Source organism: Eupeodes corollae, chromosome 3 (assembly GCF_945859685.1).
Source record: "Eupeodes corollae chromosome 3, idEupCoro1.1, whole genome shotgun sequence".
In the NCBI taxonomy this organism is placed as follows: Eukaryota; Metazoa; Arthropoda; class Insecta; order Diptera; family Syrphidae; genus Eupeodes; species Eupeodes corollae.
In genome coordinates this window covers 39,547,864-39,563,263 of record NC_079149.1, presented here as the reverse complement: position 1 = coordinate 39,563,263, position 15,400 = coordinate 39,547,864, and the positions used below count along the sequence as shown (strand labels likewise).

General features: G+C 34.4%; 1 protein-coding gene across 1 annotated transcript in view; it reads right to left on the bottom strand.

Annotated features, from left to right (window-relative positions):
• LOC129950083 (nuclear pore membrane glycoprotein 210) overlaps window positions 1-15,400 on the bottom strand; it is a 76,591-nt gene that overhangs the window by 36,187 nt on the left and 25,004 nt on the right. Inside the window, exons 17-20 of the mRNA XM_056061880.1 lie at window positions 9,127-9,242; window positions 8,932-9,030; window positions 8,564-8,800; window positions 8,280-8,426 (exon numbers count right to left, since the gene is read on the bottom strand). Of these exons, the coding sequence (XP_055917855.1) occupies window positions 8,280-8,426; window positions 8,564-8,800; window positions 8,932-9,030; window positions 9,127-9,242 (599 nt within the window). The remainder of the gene's footprint in view (window positions 1-8,279; window positions 8,427-8,563; window positions 8,801-8,931; window positions 9,031-9,126; window positions 9,243-15,400) is intronic.

The following is a 15,400-nucleotide window of genomic DNA, read 5'->3' as shown; positions in this document are numbered from 1 at the left end:
CAAACCAGGGGTTTCGCTGTGGTGGCCGTGTGAAACCTAGCACTTCAGAGGCGGCATCTCTGATGGCTGCAAGGCAATGTTGCCACTGGTTTTCAATGCTTAATGCAGGAAGCATAGGACTCCTTAGGAGGTTATTAGAGACTCGATCGGAAAAGGACATGGCAGTCTCTTGCGATTGTAGCCGTCTAACGTCGAATCTTCTCACAGCACTTCCTTGTTTTGGCTTGGATCGGGATATCCGTAGCCGTACCTTGGCTACAACGAGGTAGTGGTCCGAGTCAATGTTGGCCTCTCGGAATGTTCGGATATCCTGGATACTGGAGAAGTGTCGTGCGTCAATCGCAATGTGGTCAATCTGGTTGACGGTTGATTGATCAGGAGATTTCCATGTCCCCTTGTGGATATTAAGATGCGTGAACTGCGTACTAGCTACCAGAACGTTATTACTTAAAAACTACTTAAAATAAGGTTCTTAAAACTTAAAACTAACTTAAACTACCTATTCTACTTATAAACTACTTTTTTTTTTTTAATTTATATTTCTTTTTGTAATTATTTTTTTTTGTGCCCCCATGCCTATTCTACTTTAAACTATAAAACAAGTATGTAAGATGTCCAAGGCTTACCCACTATCAAGTGTCAATTGAAGCTACCAAAATTGGTTTTCCTGCTTCACCCTATCAGTCGGTCCAATTCGGACACAGCCCTAGTTAACCGAAGGAGCTCTACTCCGCCTTGTGCCTTGACGTCCCGATTGTAAAGGAGTCACCTATTCTCGGTTCGTGGTAGATTAGAGGAGCTGCCAATCTATCTTTTATCAGACCGCATCTGTCTAAAAAGAGGAATGTCTCTAGTGGAATGAAGCCGCTCAAACGTGCACTCTGAAAATACTTGCCGTTCGGATAGAACGCCCCAAAAACAGCTCTTGCAATTTGACCTCGAACAAGCTTTATCACGAAATTGTCAATTCTGTTGATTCGAGCCCCGTTGTATAGGAACTCGTTGGAATAGTTATGCACGTAAGAAGATTCGGCTGTTTGATATAAGCCGGTACAGCGTCGTAAACACTGCTGCTCGAAAACCCGAAACTTCGGTATGAACACCCGAATACATTTATATGTATGCACATTTCTATACTTTTTTGTAAATTAGGGGGGGGGGGGCTAATAATTCATAAAGTTTTAAATCAACAATATGGCGCACATCTTTTCTGTAGTATCATTTATCTAGTTTAAAGAATTACCAAGTGGAAAGTCCCACCTTTTTTCTGAGGTGTTCCAATTAACTTTATTCTGACTTTTTTTTAAATTTGTTTAACTAGACGATTAATTTCATATAAAGACGATGAAACTTAAATTTTGGATTTCAAGCCTCTGGCGCTATAACCTCAGGAGATAAGTTATAACGGCAGCCATTTTGGAAGATACTAAAAATCTGATTTGTTTTGATTTAAAGGGTTTTTTATTTGGCGCGGGTAGATTGTGGGTCCCGTGGCGGCCATTTTGTTTTGGTGACATCTTGAAAATCTTTTATTTATTATTCAGTTGTTAATGTCAAATGATCATGGCAAGTTACACGATTGAGCAGCACGCTCAAATGACTGGTGGCCCTTCACAGTCGACTCTTCAACGCTTGAAAGCAAAATTTGAGAAAACAGTCATCCAACATCCGTCCGTTCAAGGAACGCAAGATCGGCCGAGAAAATCCCCATGGTCCGTGAAAGGAATAAAAGAAAACTACATTTTTGTCAATACTACAAAACGGACCATGGTTCATCCGTCATATTTAATATTTAAAAACTTGACTTTGAATAAACAAAAAACTAATACTTTTTTTTGAAAAAAAAAAAACGTTAATATAGACAAATTATTTTTTGATTCCTTAGTGTTAACGAAGTTCCAAAAACTTGTGTACATGTAAATAGATCTAAAAAGTTCAATTCAAGACGTTACACTGTGGTTCCACCGAAGGCCAAAACTATAAAAAAAAACGCTGTAGCGATTATTACATTAAACGGTTAAAATGAGCTGAGAACATTCCAAACTAAATAAAAATAGAATAGGAAAAACCGTTACATTTTTATCTTCAGAGTAATCGCATTGCAAACACATGGCATTTGAGTTTTAGAGCTCTAAGAGTAATTGCGACTGCATTTGTTTAATAAATTTTTTTTTATCTATGCGATATTCTTTTTTGTAATGGATATATTGGTGGAAGGTAAGATATTTGTTATTTATTTTTTATGATTCATTTTTCGACTAAGCATAAGAGTAAATAAATTTCGTCTAAATAAAATAGAAATAAAAATAAAATATCTTAATATTGTTTGTTTTAAGCTTTTAACTGTTACGCCCGTTACACCCCCACAAAGTTGTATATTACCAGAAAGGAATTTTATGTACTTTTTAATACACGTTGACTTAGCTGCGATTACTTGCGAATTCACTTTTAATTAATTTTTGAGCCACCCATGGTCTCATTTTTTGTATTTCAGGGCATTTAACTAAAGTCTCATTTACAAGAATGTTTGTGCTTCAGCATTGGTTAAAAGCTAATGGAACCGAAAAAAATAAGTCCCATTCAATTTTAGATATCATTTTCAAGTCCTTACAAGACATTCCAAATGCAGATTATAAAGTATTGGAAACTAGAATCGTATATGTTTGTAAAAAGCTTACGTATTTCAGGAAAAATAAACTTGCCGAAAAAGATGTCTTCTTGTTAAAAATTATTCAGGATGGCTTAATACAAAGGAAGTATGCCTCATTTCTGAAAATAACAATTATTTTCACTATTCAACTTCTGCGGGGCGACCTTCAACTTCTGCGGGGCGACCTTCAACTTCTGCGGGGCAACCTTCAACTTCAGGGTGACCTTTCAAAGATTTTGCAGAGAGTAGTAAAAGATCAAAACGAAGAAGATTGGCTACCTTATTGGAAGTGGATTCTCTGCTGTTAATTATTTATTAAATAATTCAAATACACCTATAAAACGACCAGGTAACGAAGAAGTTCTTTCACTAATAACTGAAACCAAATTATCAAATACTCAGTATTTGCTATTGAGGGATTTTATTAATTTGTATATGTACGTCATCTGAATTTTTGACTATGGATCAAAAAATAATGCAAACCAAAAAATTATGTTATCCTGAAAATGAAAAAATTACAGAAGTGTCTGCCGAATTCGAACTGCAAAGTTTACTTGACCATACAGCCAATCGTATACTGGAGTCGCAAGAAATTATTTTGCAAAATTTTTCACCTGATTTTTCTAATATGATTTTATTCGGAAAATCGAGGTTTGATGGCAGCACTGGACAAAGTGAGTATAACCAGAGCTTTTTAGAATCAAATGCCGATGATGACAGTAGCTAATTTGTAACATCCTTTGTTCCTTTGCGGCTGGTATGTGAAAAATCTAATCAAGTTTTCTGGAAAAATCCACGCTCTCCATCCACTCGATATTGTAGGCCGATTCGTTTCAGATTTTCAAAGGAAACTAAAGAGCTTTCTTTGCAAGAAGAATCTTATATTAAAAATCAAATTTCGAATTCGAATCCATTTATTTTTGAAGAAGAGAACATTCAGGTTAGAATAACATATTCCTTACAACTCACTACTTTAGATGGAAAAGTGTGTTGTGCTTTAAGTGAAACTGCAACAAGCAAATGCTTTTTATGTGCTGCTTCACCAAAAGAAATGAATAACATTGAAAAATGTTTACAGAAGCCAGTTAATGAATGCAAATATGAATTCGGTATTTCCCCACTCCACTCATGGATTCGTTTCTTTGAATTTTGTATTCAATTATCGTACAGATTACATATACAAAAATGGCAAATGAGATCCGATAAAGACAAAGCCAGTTTTGCAGAAAGAAAAAAATACATTCAGGGTAGTCATTCCGTAATTTACAAAACGATAATCGTCAAAACGATTATCATTAACGATATCGTCAATAATTTGCTTCACGTAACTTTATCACTATCGTCTCGTTCAATCGTTTTCAGTATAAGTTCGTTGAGTATATTCAAAATGTCAAAATGAACTCAACGAATGATAAGCTTGTTCAATAACTTGAAAATGTTATTAAACTTGGTTTTTCTCTATGGAAAAATTTGAAAATTTACAAAATATGTATTGTTAATAAACATGCCAACTATTTTGTGATGTTTATTGTTATTGTCACTTTTTGTGTTTTAATTTTTTGCCACCGAAGAATAAACTATAATATCAAAAATTTTGTTCAGCTGCAGTAATAATCCCAATTTTGTGCAAAGGAAGAAAGTGAAGATTCCATTTTATCCACAGAGAACATAACTTGGCTTCAAAAATATTTGTTGTTTCCAAAACTTCTTTGGATTAGTGCTTTGTGCAAGAGCGATACTAAAATTGTTGCCCTTCGAAAATATCAATTTTCCTCCGCCCCAAAGTTTAAATATATAAAAAAAAACTAAACTAAACCGAAACTTTTTTACTTTAATTTGCTTAGTTATCAATGGAAATTAATAGCAGACGATACCTACTTAGCTATCGTGCAAATGCTATCGTTTTGACGATATCACTTTGACGATTATCGTCTTACGTGAAGTGAGACTACCGTCTTAACGATATCGTCTAACGATTATCGTTTTACGGAATGACCCCCCAGGATACGTTTCGCCAGAAACTGGGGCTTATTATCGATAGACCGCGAAGTGGAGGGAGTGGAACATCTAATGATGGAAACACGGCACGAAAATTCTTCGCAAATGATTCAATCTCTACTGAAATTACAGGAATCGATAAAAATTGAAAAATATTTACTTTTAGTATTATTATGTATACAAAAAGCTTTTCGAATTAAAACTAATTTAATAAAAAGAAAAATTTAATTTTAATACTGGTACCTAGAGTTGTTTCTGCGTTTAACTAACAGGTTAAGGAATACTTAATGCCATTCACGTACAAAATAACTCATGCATCCTATAACAAGTACACGTAATAAAGAAAAAAAATTATATTTAAATAAAACTATATTAAACCAATCTTCAACCCTTTACCGAACGTATCATGACGAGATAGTTTAAAACTGATTGCAGATTTGAAATCAGGGAGCTCAAAACATTTTGGGACCAATCGTTTTTAGATTTTATCAAGTAAGTTAGTAATTATGGCCGCCTTTGTTCGGGAGTGGAACCACTGTGCGATAGCTCAAATGCCACATTTAAATTTCCGTGAAATAAAATTCGAAAGAAACTAACTAAACATCTTTTTTTTTGTCATTTTATCAATTATTAGAATGGATCTTAAAACATTAAATTATTACCACTTTTTGAAATCTTGAAACCAAAAAATGCAAAAGACAAAAATTTACGACTGTGTTGACTTACGGTGATATTAGTGATTGATACATTATAAATGATATTTTTCACCCATGATTAAATACAAAATCGTAACTTAAATATTTTCTTTTGTTGTTACTGTTGTTTTGTTTAAAACCTTTTAATTGTTATTGTTCAATGTTTCGTATAATACTAGTCCTCACTCCAATTCACATCAACTTATTAACATACATTAAATTATGTACAATAGCATTTTATTATTATTATTTTATTTCTGAACCATTTTTTTAATCAATGAAAAATGTAGGAGTTTAATTTTTAAATATTATCAGAATGTGCAATTTTTGTATCAACAAGGGAAACAACTGTAACGCTTTTGCAAGGCAAGTGTGCTAAGAGCTGGCTTGGAGATTGACAATAAAAAAAAAAAACTGAACAAATTTAATTATTAATTTATGCAAGCATCATGCATGTTTGCCATTTTGTTTGTTCAATAAAATTTGATTCATTTTAGTTTCCGTATCCATTAACCAATTTCATTATAAAAATTAAATACAAAACAAAATTAAAAAAAAAACATGTCAATGCATATCTGCAATGATGTCGTGTGTACATTGCATAATGTCCTTAAAACATTAAAACGTTTACAAGGCTTTTTTGAATACAAAACAAAAACACATGCACACTTTTAAAATGACCGGAAAAAGCTTTGCTGCGTTCAGTAAAAATAAATAAATAGAAATAAAGTTAACTGATATAATCGGAAACAATAATTCCATGTACATACATAGCTGCTTGGAAAAAGGACTTGGAACCAGAAGCCGAAGCAGAAGGCAACATTATTAAGAGTCCTTGAGAAAGATTTAAAAGGATTGAGTAGGCGGAATGCATTGCATGGCTTGCGGACTTGACTCTTCCAGTCAGGAAGCCATCGAATGCACATCAAAATCGATAATATTCACACTTAAATGCTATTAAGAGAGAAGAACCGAGCAAGGAGCGAGAAAAAAGAAAGAAAAGAGAGAAACCACTCGAGGAAATTCCATTAGGTAACTTTTTAACTGAATGCATTCAGAGACGAAGAATGGGATACATATTATACTGAGCTGACCAAAGGACCAGACCCAACAAAATCAAACCATCACTCCCAAACCAACACCCAGCGAACGAACGAACGGACGAACTAACCAACCAACCTATAATAATAACAACAACAACAACAACAACATATCGTACGGTTGGTGTGCTGCAGTGCTGCACACAAGGGGGTTTTCTTCAATAGCAAAAGAGTTCCCTTTGAGAGTGGATAATCACTTAAACGCTCCCATTGTGCTTAAGCATAATGGTCCTGAAGTTTCAGAATATTCTACTGGTTGGTATAGTAAATATATACATATGGACAAATGTGAACATAGAGGATCTATACAAATAGATATACCTATATAGAAAAATGAAACACTCGAGGCCCTGCCGATTTCAATAGGGTTTTAGTTGATAAATACAACAACGTGAATGTGAAGGGAGTAGGATAAGTTTGGGGATAGTTGAGAGTGTCGGACGGACGATAAATCGAATATAATGGACGCATACGACCGTACGAGTAGTGTGGTGGCTTTTCGAATACAATTGGCCATATTCTTTGAATAGGGTTTTAGTTTCTGAGTGATTAGTTAGAATTTTGTAAATTTTGGTGGCATACTAAGAGTTAGTAAGAATGGAATACCGAATAATTGCATTAGATATAGTCCCAAGTATCTATTGTCCTTTTTCAAAACAAAGAACTGATAACATCATAATTGAATATTGGTTTAACGTATGGTTGGTTAGGGAAATGATCTTCATGCTTTCAATTAAACATAAGACCATAGCACTTTTGAAGTCAAATTTTTGAAATGAAGATTGATATAATATTGAATAAAGTTTTGGATTCGTAAATAGGAGTGTTGAGTGTATTTCGAATACTATTTTGAATTTTTTTCCAAAAGACGAAAACTAATTCCTTCCTTCTTTTAAAACTTCTCAAATAAATGATTAGGAATTTATTTTTCAAAACTTTTAAAATTAGAGTTATTAGGTCTTAGTACCAAAATTTCAATCTGAACCTTTTGAATTGAATTATTCATTATTTTGTCACACTAGAAATAGAGAAAAGAAAAGTTCTTGAAATAAGCATATATTCAGTAACATTGTTTTTCTCTTTAAAGTCTAACCTTTAAGAGCAGCACACACAAAAAAAAAATTTATAAAAAAAAAGAAAACGGAATCAAGCCATATCGTCATCGTCATCCTTATCGTCACTCGCAAACAAAAAAAAAAAAAAAACTAAAATTAAAATTCCTATTCGTCCTTTGCGATAGTTCTTATACTCGTAGATCCTTCTTTTTACGAAATGATAAACGTTTCTATTTAATTCAAACAGAGACTAAGGAGAATTCTTCAATTCGATTGCTATTTCAATGGAAATCTATTCGAATGTCTAAGAAAAACATAAAAGAGAATCATGTTTTCAACATTTGTCGTCGTCCTCGTCATCGTCGTCGTCGTAGTAGTCGTCGTAATCTTCATAGTTCGTCGTTCGTCGTTGTCCATGTCTCCATATCCATTCCTATTCAATTTAAACTGATAGTTAAATCAATTTCTTACATGGCATCTATACTAAATGTATATATATATCTACTCGTATACATATCGTACTCTCTATGTCATTCACACAAACAAAACGAATGCGTCATGTCGTCCGTCATTGAGTCAAAAGACAAATAGCAAAGGAATCTATCTGTCTATCGTAGTCGTATCAGGGAAAACGACAACGACGAATTGTTGTAATTAGAAAATTTCCACTTACACTTCCTATTTCCTACATTACTCTTATTCGTCTTCCCTTCTTTCCACTGTCTGTATGAGTATTTCTATTGCATTGCAATACTACTAGAAAATAACTTTCAATTCTTACCTCAATCTTTTGCAGAACTTTATCCAGTCCTGTGATTATAATGTCTTGTTGGCCAATATCAGCAACGTACATTTGTTCTGGAGTCACTCGAATACCAGGAACAAACTTCAGCGTTATCACATCTGTCAGGCCGTTTGGCAAGCGAGCCTGAAAAAGCATTAAAATACAAATGGTTGCAGTTATAAAAGAGGAGACTTTCTATCTATGTATGTAGGTATTATGCATGAAAGACTAGGTATCTGTATTTGTACTGTAACTTCTATCTTCTATCCTATGTAACTTACCTCAAGCTCAAAGTTAACTTCATTCGTTTTAACAATGTTGAGAACATCATTAAAAGTTGTCGTCAAGTCGATTTGGCATGCATATGTTCCCAGTTCGGCATCGAAATAGGGCATTACCTTGTAATGGTCCAACAACAACGCACCCAATTGTTGTTGCTTCGATGTTAGATGACACGTGAAGAAGTTTATGGGAACTTTATCAATTAAGTTTGAACATTTGGATATATTCTTGGCAATCTATATTGTGTAGAAGATGAAAAATGACAGACAGAGAGAATTTGTTAGTTGTTGTTGTTAATGTCATCGTTTTTTTTCAAAAGGTTTTTAAAAAAAGAAGAAGATTAAAATCAATTTTAGTTGAAACTTACCAAATTGGCGAACTTATCCACTTGAAGATGATTGCGTACGATTAGATGTCCTCGGTACGAAGTGCCACTAAATATATCGTAAGACTTGAAGAACTCAATCTATGGAATAAGTTGTTAGAAAGTGATTTATCTATTTATTTTTATTTTTGTTTTATATTTTTTAAGTAAAACACACTCTTCTTCCTTCTCTCTTACCTTATCAGCATCACGAACTTCAACATCGTATTTCAGGAAACTACCAGTTTTATCGCCATTGGTGACGACAACCTTTTCGCCCAACTTGAATCGATTTCCCAAGACTTTGCCGACTCCTGAGCAAGGGGGATAAATGAAAATAAATGTTAAATTCGTTAGAAAGGAAATTTAGTAGAAAAATAAATAAAATAAAGTAAAGTCACATAGTTGTTCAAAATAGAGGTTTAGATTTAGAAAGCACTTTACTCTCTTGCACATGGCATGAAGTGAACAACAAGCGTGCACTGTACATTATGTATTATCTATACGGAAGGGAGGGTGGGGGTGGTGGGTAGAGGGTAGTTGGGTTTGTGAGAACGATGGAAAAAGAGATTTATGCAAAATAAATAGAATGGCAAATCAGGGGCACATAATTCATTGCATTAAATCCGCACCCATAAATACTGGAATCGTTGTTGTTGTTTGAGTGGTTTGCTTGTGTATTGATGTATTTGTGTGGCTGTGTATGTGCGTTTGTTGTGTAATAACACCATCATAAAAATCGATTAGTATTATTATCCTTTGAGTCATTTCATTTTGCTGCTACTCCTGCTTCTGCTTTTGCTGCTGCTGCCGGGCGCAGTTCTCGATTCAAACCATCGAGATCGAGAGCAGTGTGGCTTTTACGGTTAAGTTAAGTGATGGGTTTTTGCGTTTCGTAGTATTTTGTTCGTATTGCAATTTGTTTTTTTTTTTATTTTGTGTAATGTATATGCACAACAGAGGATTATGTGACATTCATCAAGAAATGAAATATTGATGTTATAATTTTGTCAATAAAAATGGATTTGATTTTGAGGAATTGGAAAAGAAAAAGGGATTTAAGAAAGTCGAACACAAATGAACTTTTGACCTTGTTATTGGATTAAAATCAATATTTGAATTAATAGCCGGCTTTTGATTGTAAATGAAGTTGGATAAGAATCAATTAATAAGGTTTTTTTTTTAAATTACTCATGAATTGATAGTCAACTTTTGTGAATAGGTTTTAAGAGCACCTTCGACCAGTTCTGTTTTTTTTTTATGCTGGAAATAATAGTTTGTAAACTATTTTTTTTGGCGGATAATTTATGATTTATGTATAGGCCAAAATGAGAAGACAGTCTCAGTCAGCTAACATAGATTCAGTTCCTCCACTTAGTATAGAAGAGATAAGTCTTCCCATTTAAAAAGCTACAGAACAACGAGGCCACTTCTGATAAATTATTAGTGGAACTTTTTAAGCCCGGTGGCGCAGATATGTTTCTATGGAAAGGGTAGCATGCATCATATCGTCAATAAATTATGGGAAGATTAAAGCATATTTGACGATTTAACCAACAGCTACATTTACAAGTCTTCAAAAAAGCGATTCTACCTCCTGTACAAAGTATCTGGTTAATGACACATGTTCGATTCAATTTAATTCAAAATAGTTCGCATTGATCGGCTTAAATTTTTCTAACTCACTATAACCAGCAAATAATAGTGTGTCTTGTCGGCCTGGCAGTTTGACTATAGATAAAATCTCGTGAGTATTGCTACTCAAGCTAATAAAAAAAGTTCAAATTGTTAGTACCTGGCGTACTAGAGAGTTCTTCTAAATCCCGGAAGAAATAGTTGCCAAGCAGTTTCTTCCTTTGATGGAAGAGTTCGGAGTGTCTTCATGCACCTCCTCGTCACCGCATCCTCTGCATAGATCATCTGAACTGATTCTCGTTTTTTTCATAATATGATAACCTAACAGATTATGTCCGGTGATCATGCTTACAAGAGATCGAAGTGATCCCTTGTGTAGCTGCATAATTCTTTCCAGATCTTTCTTGTAGTGTCGCAGGTGTCAAGAAGGTTCCACCTTTCATCGGCCTTAATAGTTATTCTTTTTGAGATTTCCTGTTTAAAATAACAGGTAAGGGTGCTAACTAGCTGAGCGTGACTTATGTCTGGCATTGACCCTAATCTTGCTAAATTATCGGCTTTCTCGTTGCCTAGTATATCGCTGTGGCCTGGGACCCAAAAGAGTCTAATGTTGTGCTGTGCGCCAAGAACCTTAAGCTCCTTCGCGGCAGCATGAAACAATCTTTGATTTTACCTCAGTTGCAGTAGGTAATCGCTTTTATTGCCGCTTGGCTATCAATGTAAAAGGTGATATCAGCTCGTGGTATCGCCATCCTTGATACCTTTTTAGCAGCTGTTGTCACTGCCTGGACCTCCGCTTGGAAGACGCTACTGTAGTTTGGAAGACTAAACGAGGCGGGTTACTTGAGAGATTTAGAATAGAAGCCTGTCCCTACACCAGTGTCTATTTTAAAGCCATCACTATAGATAGCTATTGACGACTCACTGGAGTATGGTATATTATCTATCCATTCCTCAGCCTGGAATGGTTTATGAAAATCAACTTCCGGTATTTTATAGTCTGTTGTAGTACTATGATCCATAACTTTATGAAGGATCTGGGCATGTCCTGTGGGACTGTTTATCCAGACTTTAGTTTGACTGAGCCTCAGGGCACTTTTGGCCGCAGATTCTTGAACAAGGAGGTCTAGGGGAATAAGATTGAGTATAACTTCCAGTCCCATAGTTGGAGTGGATCTCATTGCTCCCTTAATGCCAGTGCACGCATGTCTTTGAATTTTTGCTCTTTTCTAAAGCTTTCAACCATACAAAATTACCATAGGTTAGTATTGGTCTAATTATTGCCGATAATTCTGATAATTTTAGCGTTTGATCCCCAGGTTTTCCCGAAAATTCTATTGCAGGAGTAAAACGCAATCGATATCTTTTTGAATCTATCTTTGGTGTTCCGGCCCCAGTTTAGTTTTTTATCTTAGATCACACCGAGATACTTTACGTGATCAGAAGTTTTAAGAGGGCAGCCTTCAATTGAAGGTATTTTTAAATCAGGTATTTTGCGCTTGTTAGTAAATAGCACTGTTTTAGGTGGATTGACTGTCAGCTCACAGTTCCTAGTCCATTTGCTTACCATCGAGTCGGCGTATTCGGTTTGTTCACTGATATTGGGTAGGAACTTGCCAGTAGCTAGTAGTGCAAGATCATCAGCGTAGGCTATTATCCTTACTCCACTTGATTTCAATTTAGAGAGTATGCCATTCATGACAAGAACTCCACCCTGAGGGGTACCCCTGGATATGGTTACTCTCACCCTTTCTTCCGCTAGCTCAGAGTTAATTTGTCTCTTTCTGAGCATACACATTACCCACTGTTTTATTGCGTTTTTAACTTTGTGGTCGTCCAAGGCTTGCTTCACTGCTTCGTTCTTCACGTTATTGAAGGCTCCCTCAATATCCAATAACGTTGCAGGGGTGCATTCCTTGTCATTCAGTGATTTTTCTATGACGCTGACAACACTGTGCAATGCTGTTTTGCTTTTTCTTTAATGTAGGCATGTTGAATTCATCTAACTTGAAGTAATATTAACTCCACGAATGATATCTTAGTGGGAACTCGGTCCTTGCAAGGAACGTGAATGGAGGAGAAAATGTAACCAATTGTATGATCTTTACAAATATGTGAATGTAGTTCGAAAAGAATTTTTGTTTGAAAAAAAGTGTAGGTAGCTGTGCATTTATTTTTCTCTAAAAATGTATTTTTCTATTTTCCGGACGAAAATTCATTTTCCTAAACAAATGATACTTTTATGTTCAAAAGTGAAACGAATCGTTCCATTGATTTGTGTTCCAATTTCACACAATTCCAATGACAGATTTCTATCGGTAAACATTTTTCTTGGGTTTCAATCAGGAAATTTGTTTTCAATAACAGATATTTTTAAGGATAACTATAAACGACCTGTCAAAAAAAAAAATCCAATGCTTGTTTTCAATGATGAAAAACAATGATAGCTACAACTGGCGCCTAAAAATTGTCCAAATAGCTATTCATAATAAAACATCTTATTGAAAACTCCTACGTCTTCTTGTATTAAGAGTAATTTAAACTTATATTTTTTTGATTTACGAAATTTGTAGGTTCCGAAACATATTTCGGTATTTCTTCTTAGTCTAACGCTGAATTTTAGAAATAGTTTCATCTTGAGTTGATAGATCTGTATTTTTGCAAAGCCTTTATCGGAGTAATTGTCAAATATAGAGATTCTTTGTTATTACACAAAATCTCAATGGGAATTTATGTTAGTGACTCAGACAAAAGACATACTTTATATATTTTAAATCATAATTTATTAAGTAATCTTAATTTAAAATTATGTCTGTCTCGAAGTCTTATTTCAAGGACTTTTATTGTGTGTCACTAAAATATGCTGCAAAATTCGAAAGACATACATAACTGCATACCCAACCGTGCCAATTTGAACTGAATTATAACTCCCTTATTGTTATTGATGATATTTTACTTCTTTCACTAAACCATAAATTTTCCACTAACAAAAAAGACATCAAAATAAATTGCAAGTATCCCACACCAAGCTTATTCTACATTTCATAATTCAAATTGTTTTATGTTCCTAAAGACGAAGAGACATCCTCTTTCAGATTGGAATTCAACAAAGAAAATATTTTTGTAGGTAGAAATAAGGAAATTCCAGTGACAAGATTTAGAAAAAGAAAACACACATCGAAGTGCCTCAAAAACACATGATCCGTCACTGGTATTAAATATTTGTGGCACTTAACACTCTCACTTCAAATTCAAAATAAAATCTTCAAAATAGCATCATACACCCTTAAATATGTTCATTCATATGTAAACGTTAGCATAAATATACATATTTCTTTTTGTCATGCGAAAACTCTTTTTGTTTTGCTTTTGTACCTACAACAAAAGGAATAAATGTATGTGCCTTATATTGGCTTATGAAATATTTAAAATAAAAGAGTACAAGATATTAACCTTTCTTTCCATCAAAATAGCATGGATACATACATACATATGTATATATATTCGTATAAACTTGACACTTTGTCATTCATGATTAAATGCGGAATTTCATCGAATTTCATTCACACCAATAGACAAGTAAATTCCAAATCAAATTGACACAGCAAACAACAAAAAAAAAGAACCACCCACATCAATGGACACTTAAATTCAACTTCAAGCAATTACATAAAATACGTCGTAACAGAAGATATTTTTTTGGTCTACGACTAGGACAGGCGGCAATAGACGTTTTTGCTTGGTTAAATACAGGGTAATTCAGAAAATTCAAAATTGAAAGGAAGGTTTTCTTTTCTGTGTGAAAACAACTTCTTTCATTTAACGTGCATTTCAATATAAACTCCCTTCGATCTATATTTCTTTCATGTGCTCCGTTTAATTCGTATTAAAGGATCAGGCAAATAGCGGGAATAGAAATGGTTAGTTAAAGCAATGTAGTTGAAGAAGCCCAACCATAAAGGATTTTTACTTTTTTGATCTAAGGGTTATCCGTTTAGCGGTTTCAAAAGTGTAGGGCTTGAATTTCAGATCTGTCAAACTAATTCTGACATTTACGAAAATGGATCGCTTAACTGCTGGAACACAATGCAAAATCGGAGCCGGAGTCGTAACTGGAGTCGGAAAATCTGTCACAAGTTGTTGTACGTTTCACAAAAATTACGCACACAATATGTCGTACGGCTTTTTGATGTTATTTGGTATATTTGCAGTTTACAACCACATCAAATTTTTAGAAAATATTTGTTGGTTCACTTTTGTTACTTATTTAAATACTTTTCCACTTTTTATTGAAAAACTATAATCAAAAAGTTATTTACTTGGAACACGTCACATGTGTCATACGTCAAAGTTAAAAGTTGGACAACTCTTCCGACTCCGGCTACGGCTCCGATTCCAGTTGCGACGCGTTGTGTTAGTACATTTGCATTTGCGTACATTGAATACTTTGACAGCTATTTCAGTTACGACTCCGACACCATTGTGTTCCAGCAGTAACTATCGCACAACGCATACAAATTGTTTACGAAAATGGTGACAGAAGTGCTTTAAGAAGAGATTATAGTTTACATAATCATCCAACTACGCAAGCAGCTAGGAAAATTGTGAAGACATTTGAAAAGCCTGGATTCGTTGGTAAGGTCTGTGAATCATCGTATTGCTAGTACCACTGAAAATATCGCTGCTCTAAGAAAAGGTGTTGCCAAAGACTCAAATTGGTCAATTCCTCGTCCAGTCGTTCTCAGGAATGAGGACTGTCTTACGGCACATTATGGTATATTTTGCATTTGATTTACACCTACAACCGTATAAAGTTCACCTCACACAACAACTGCAG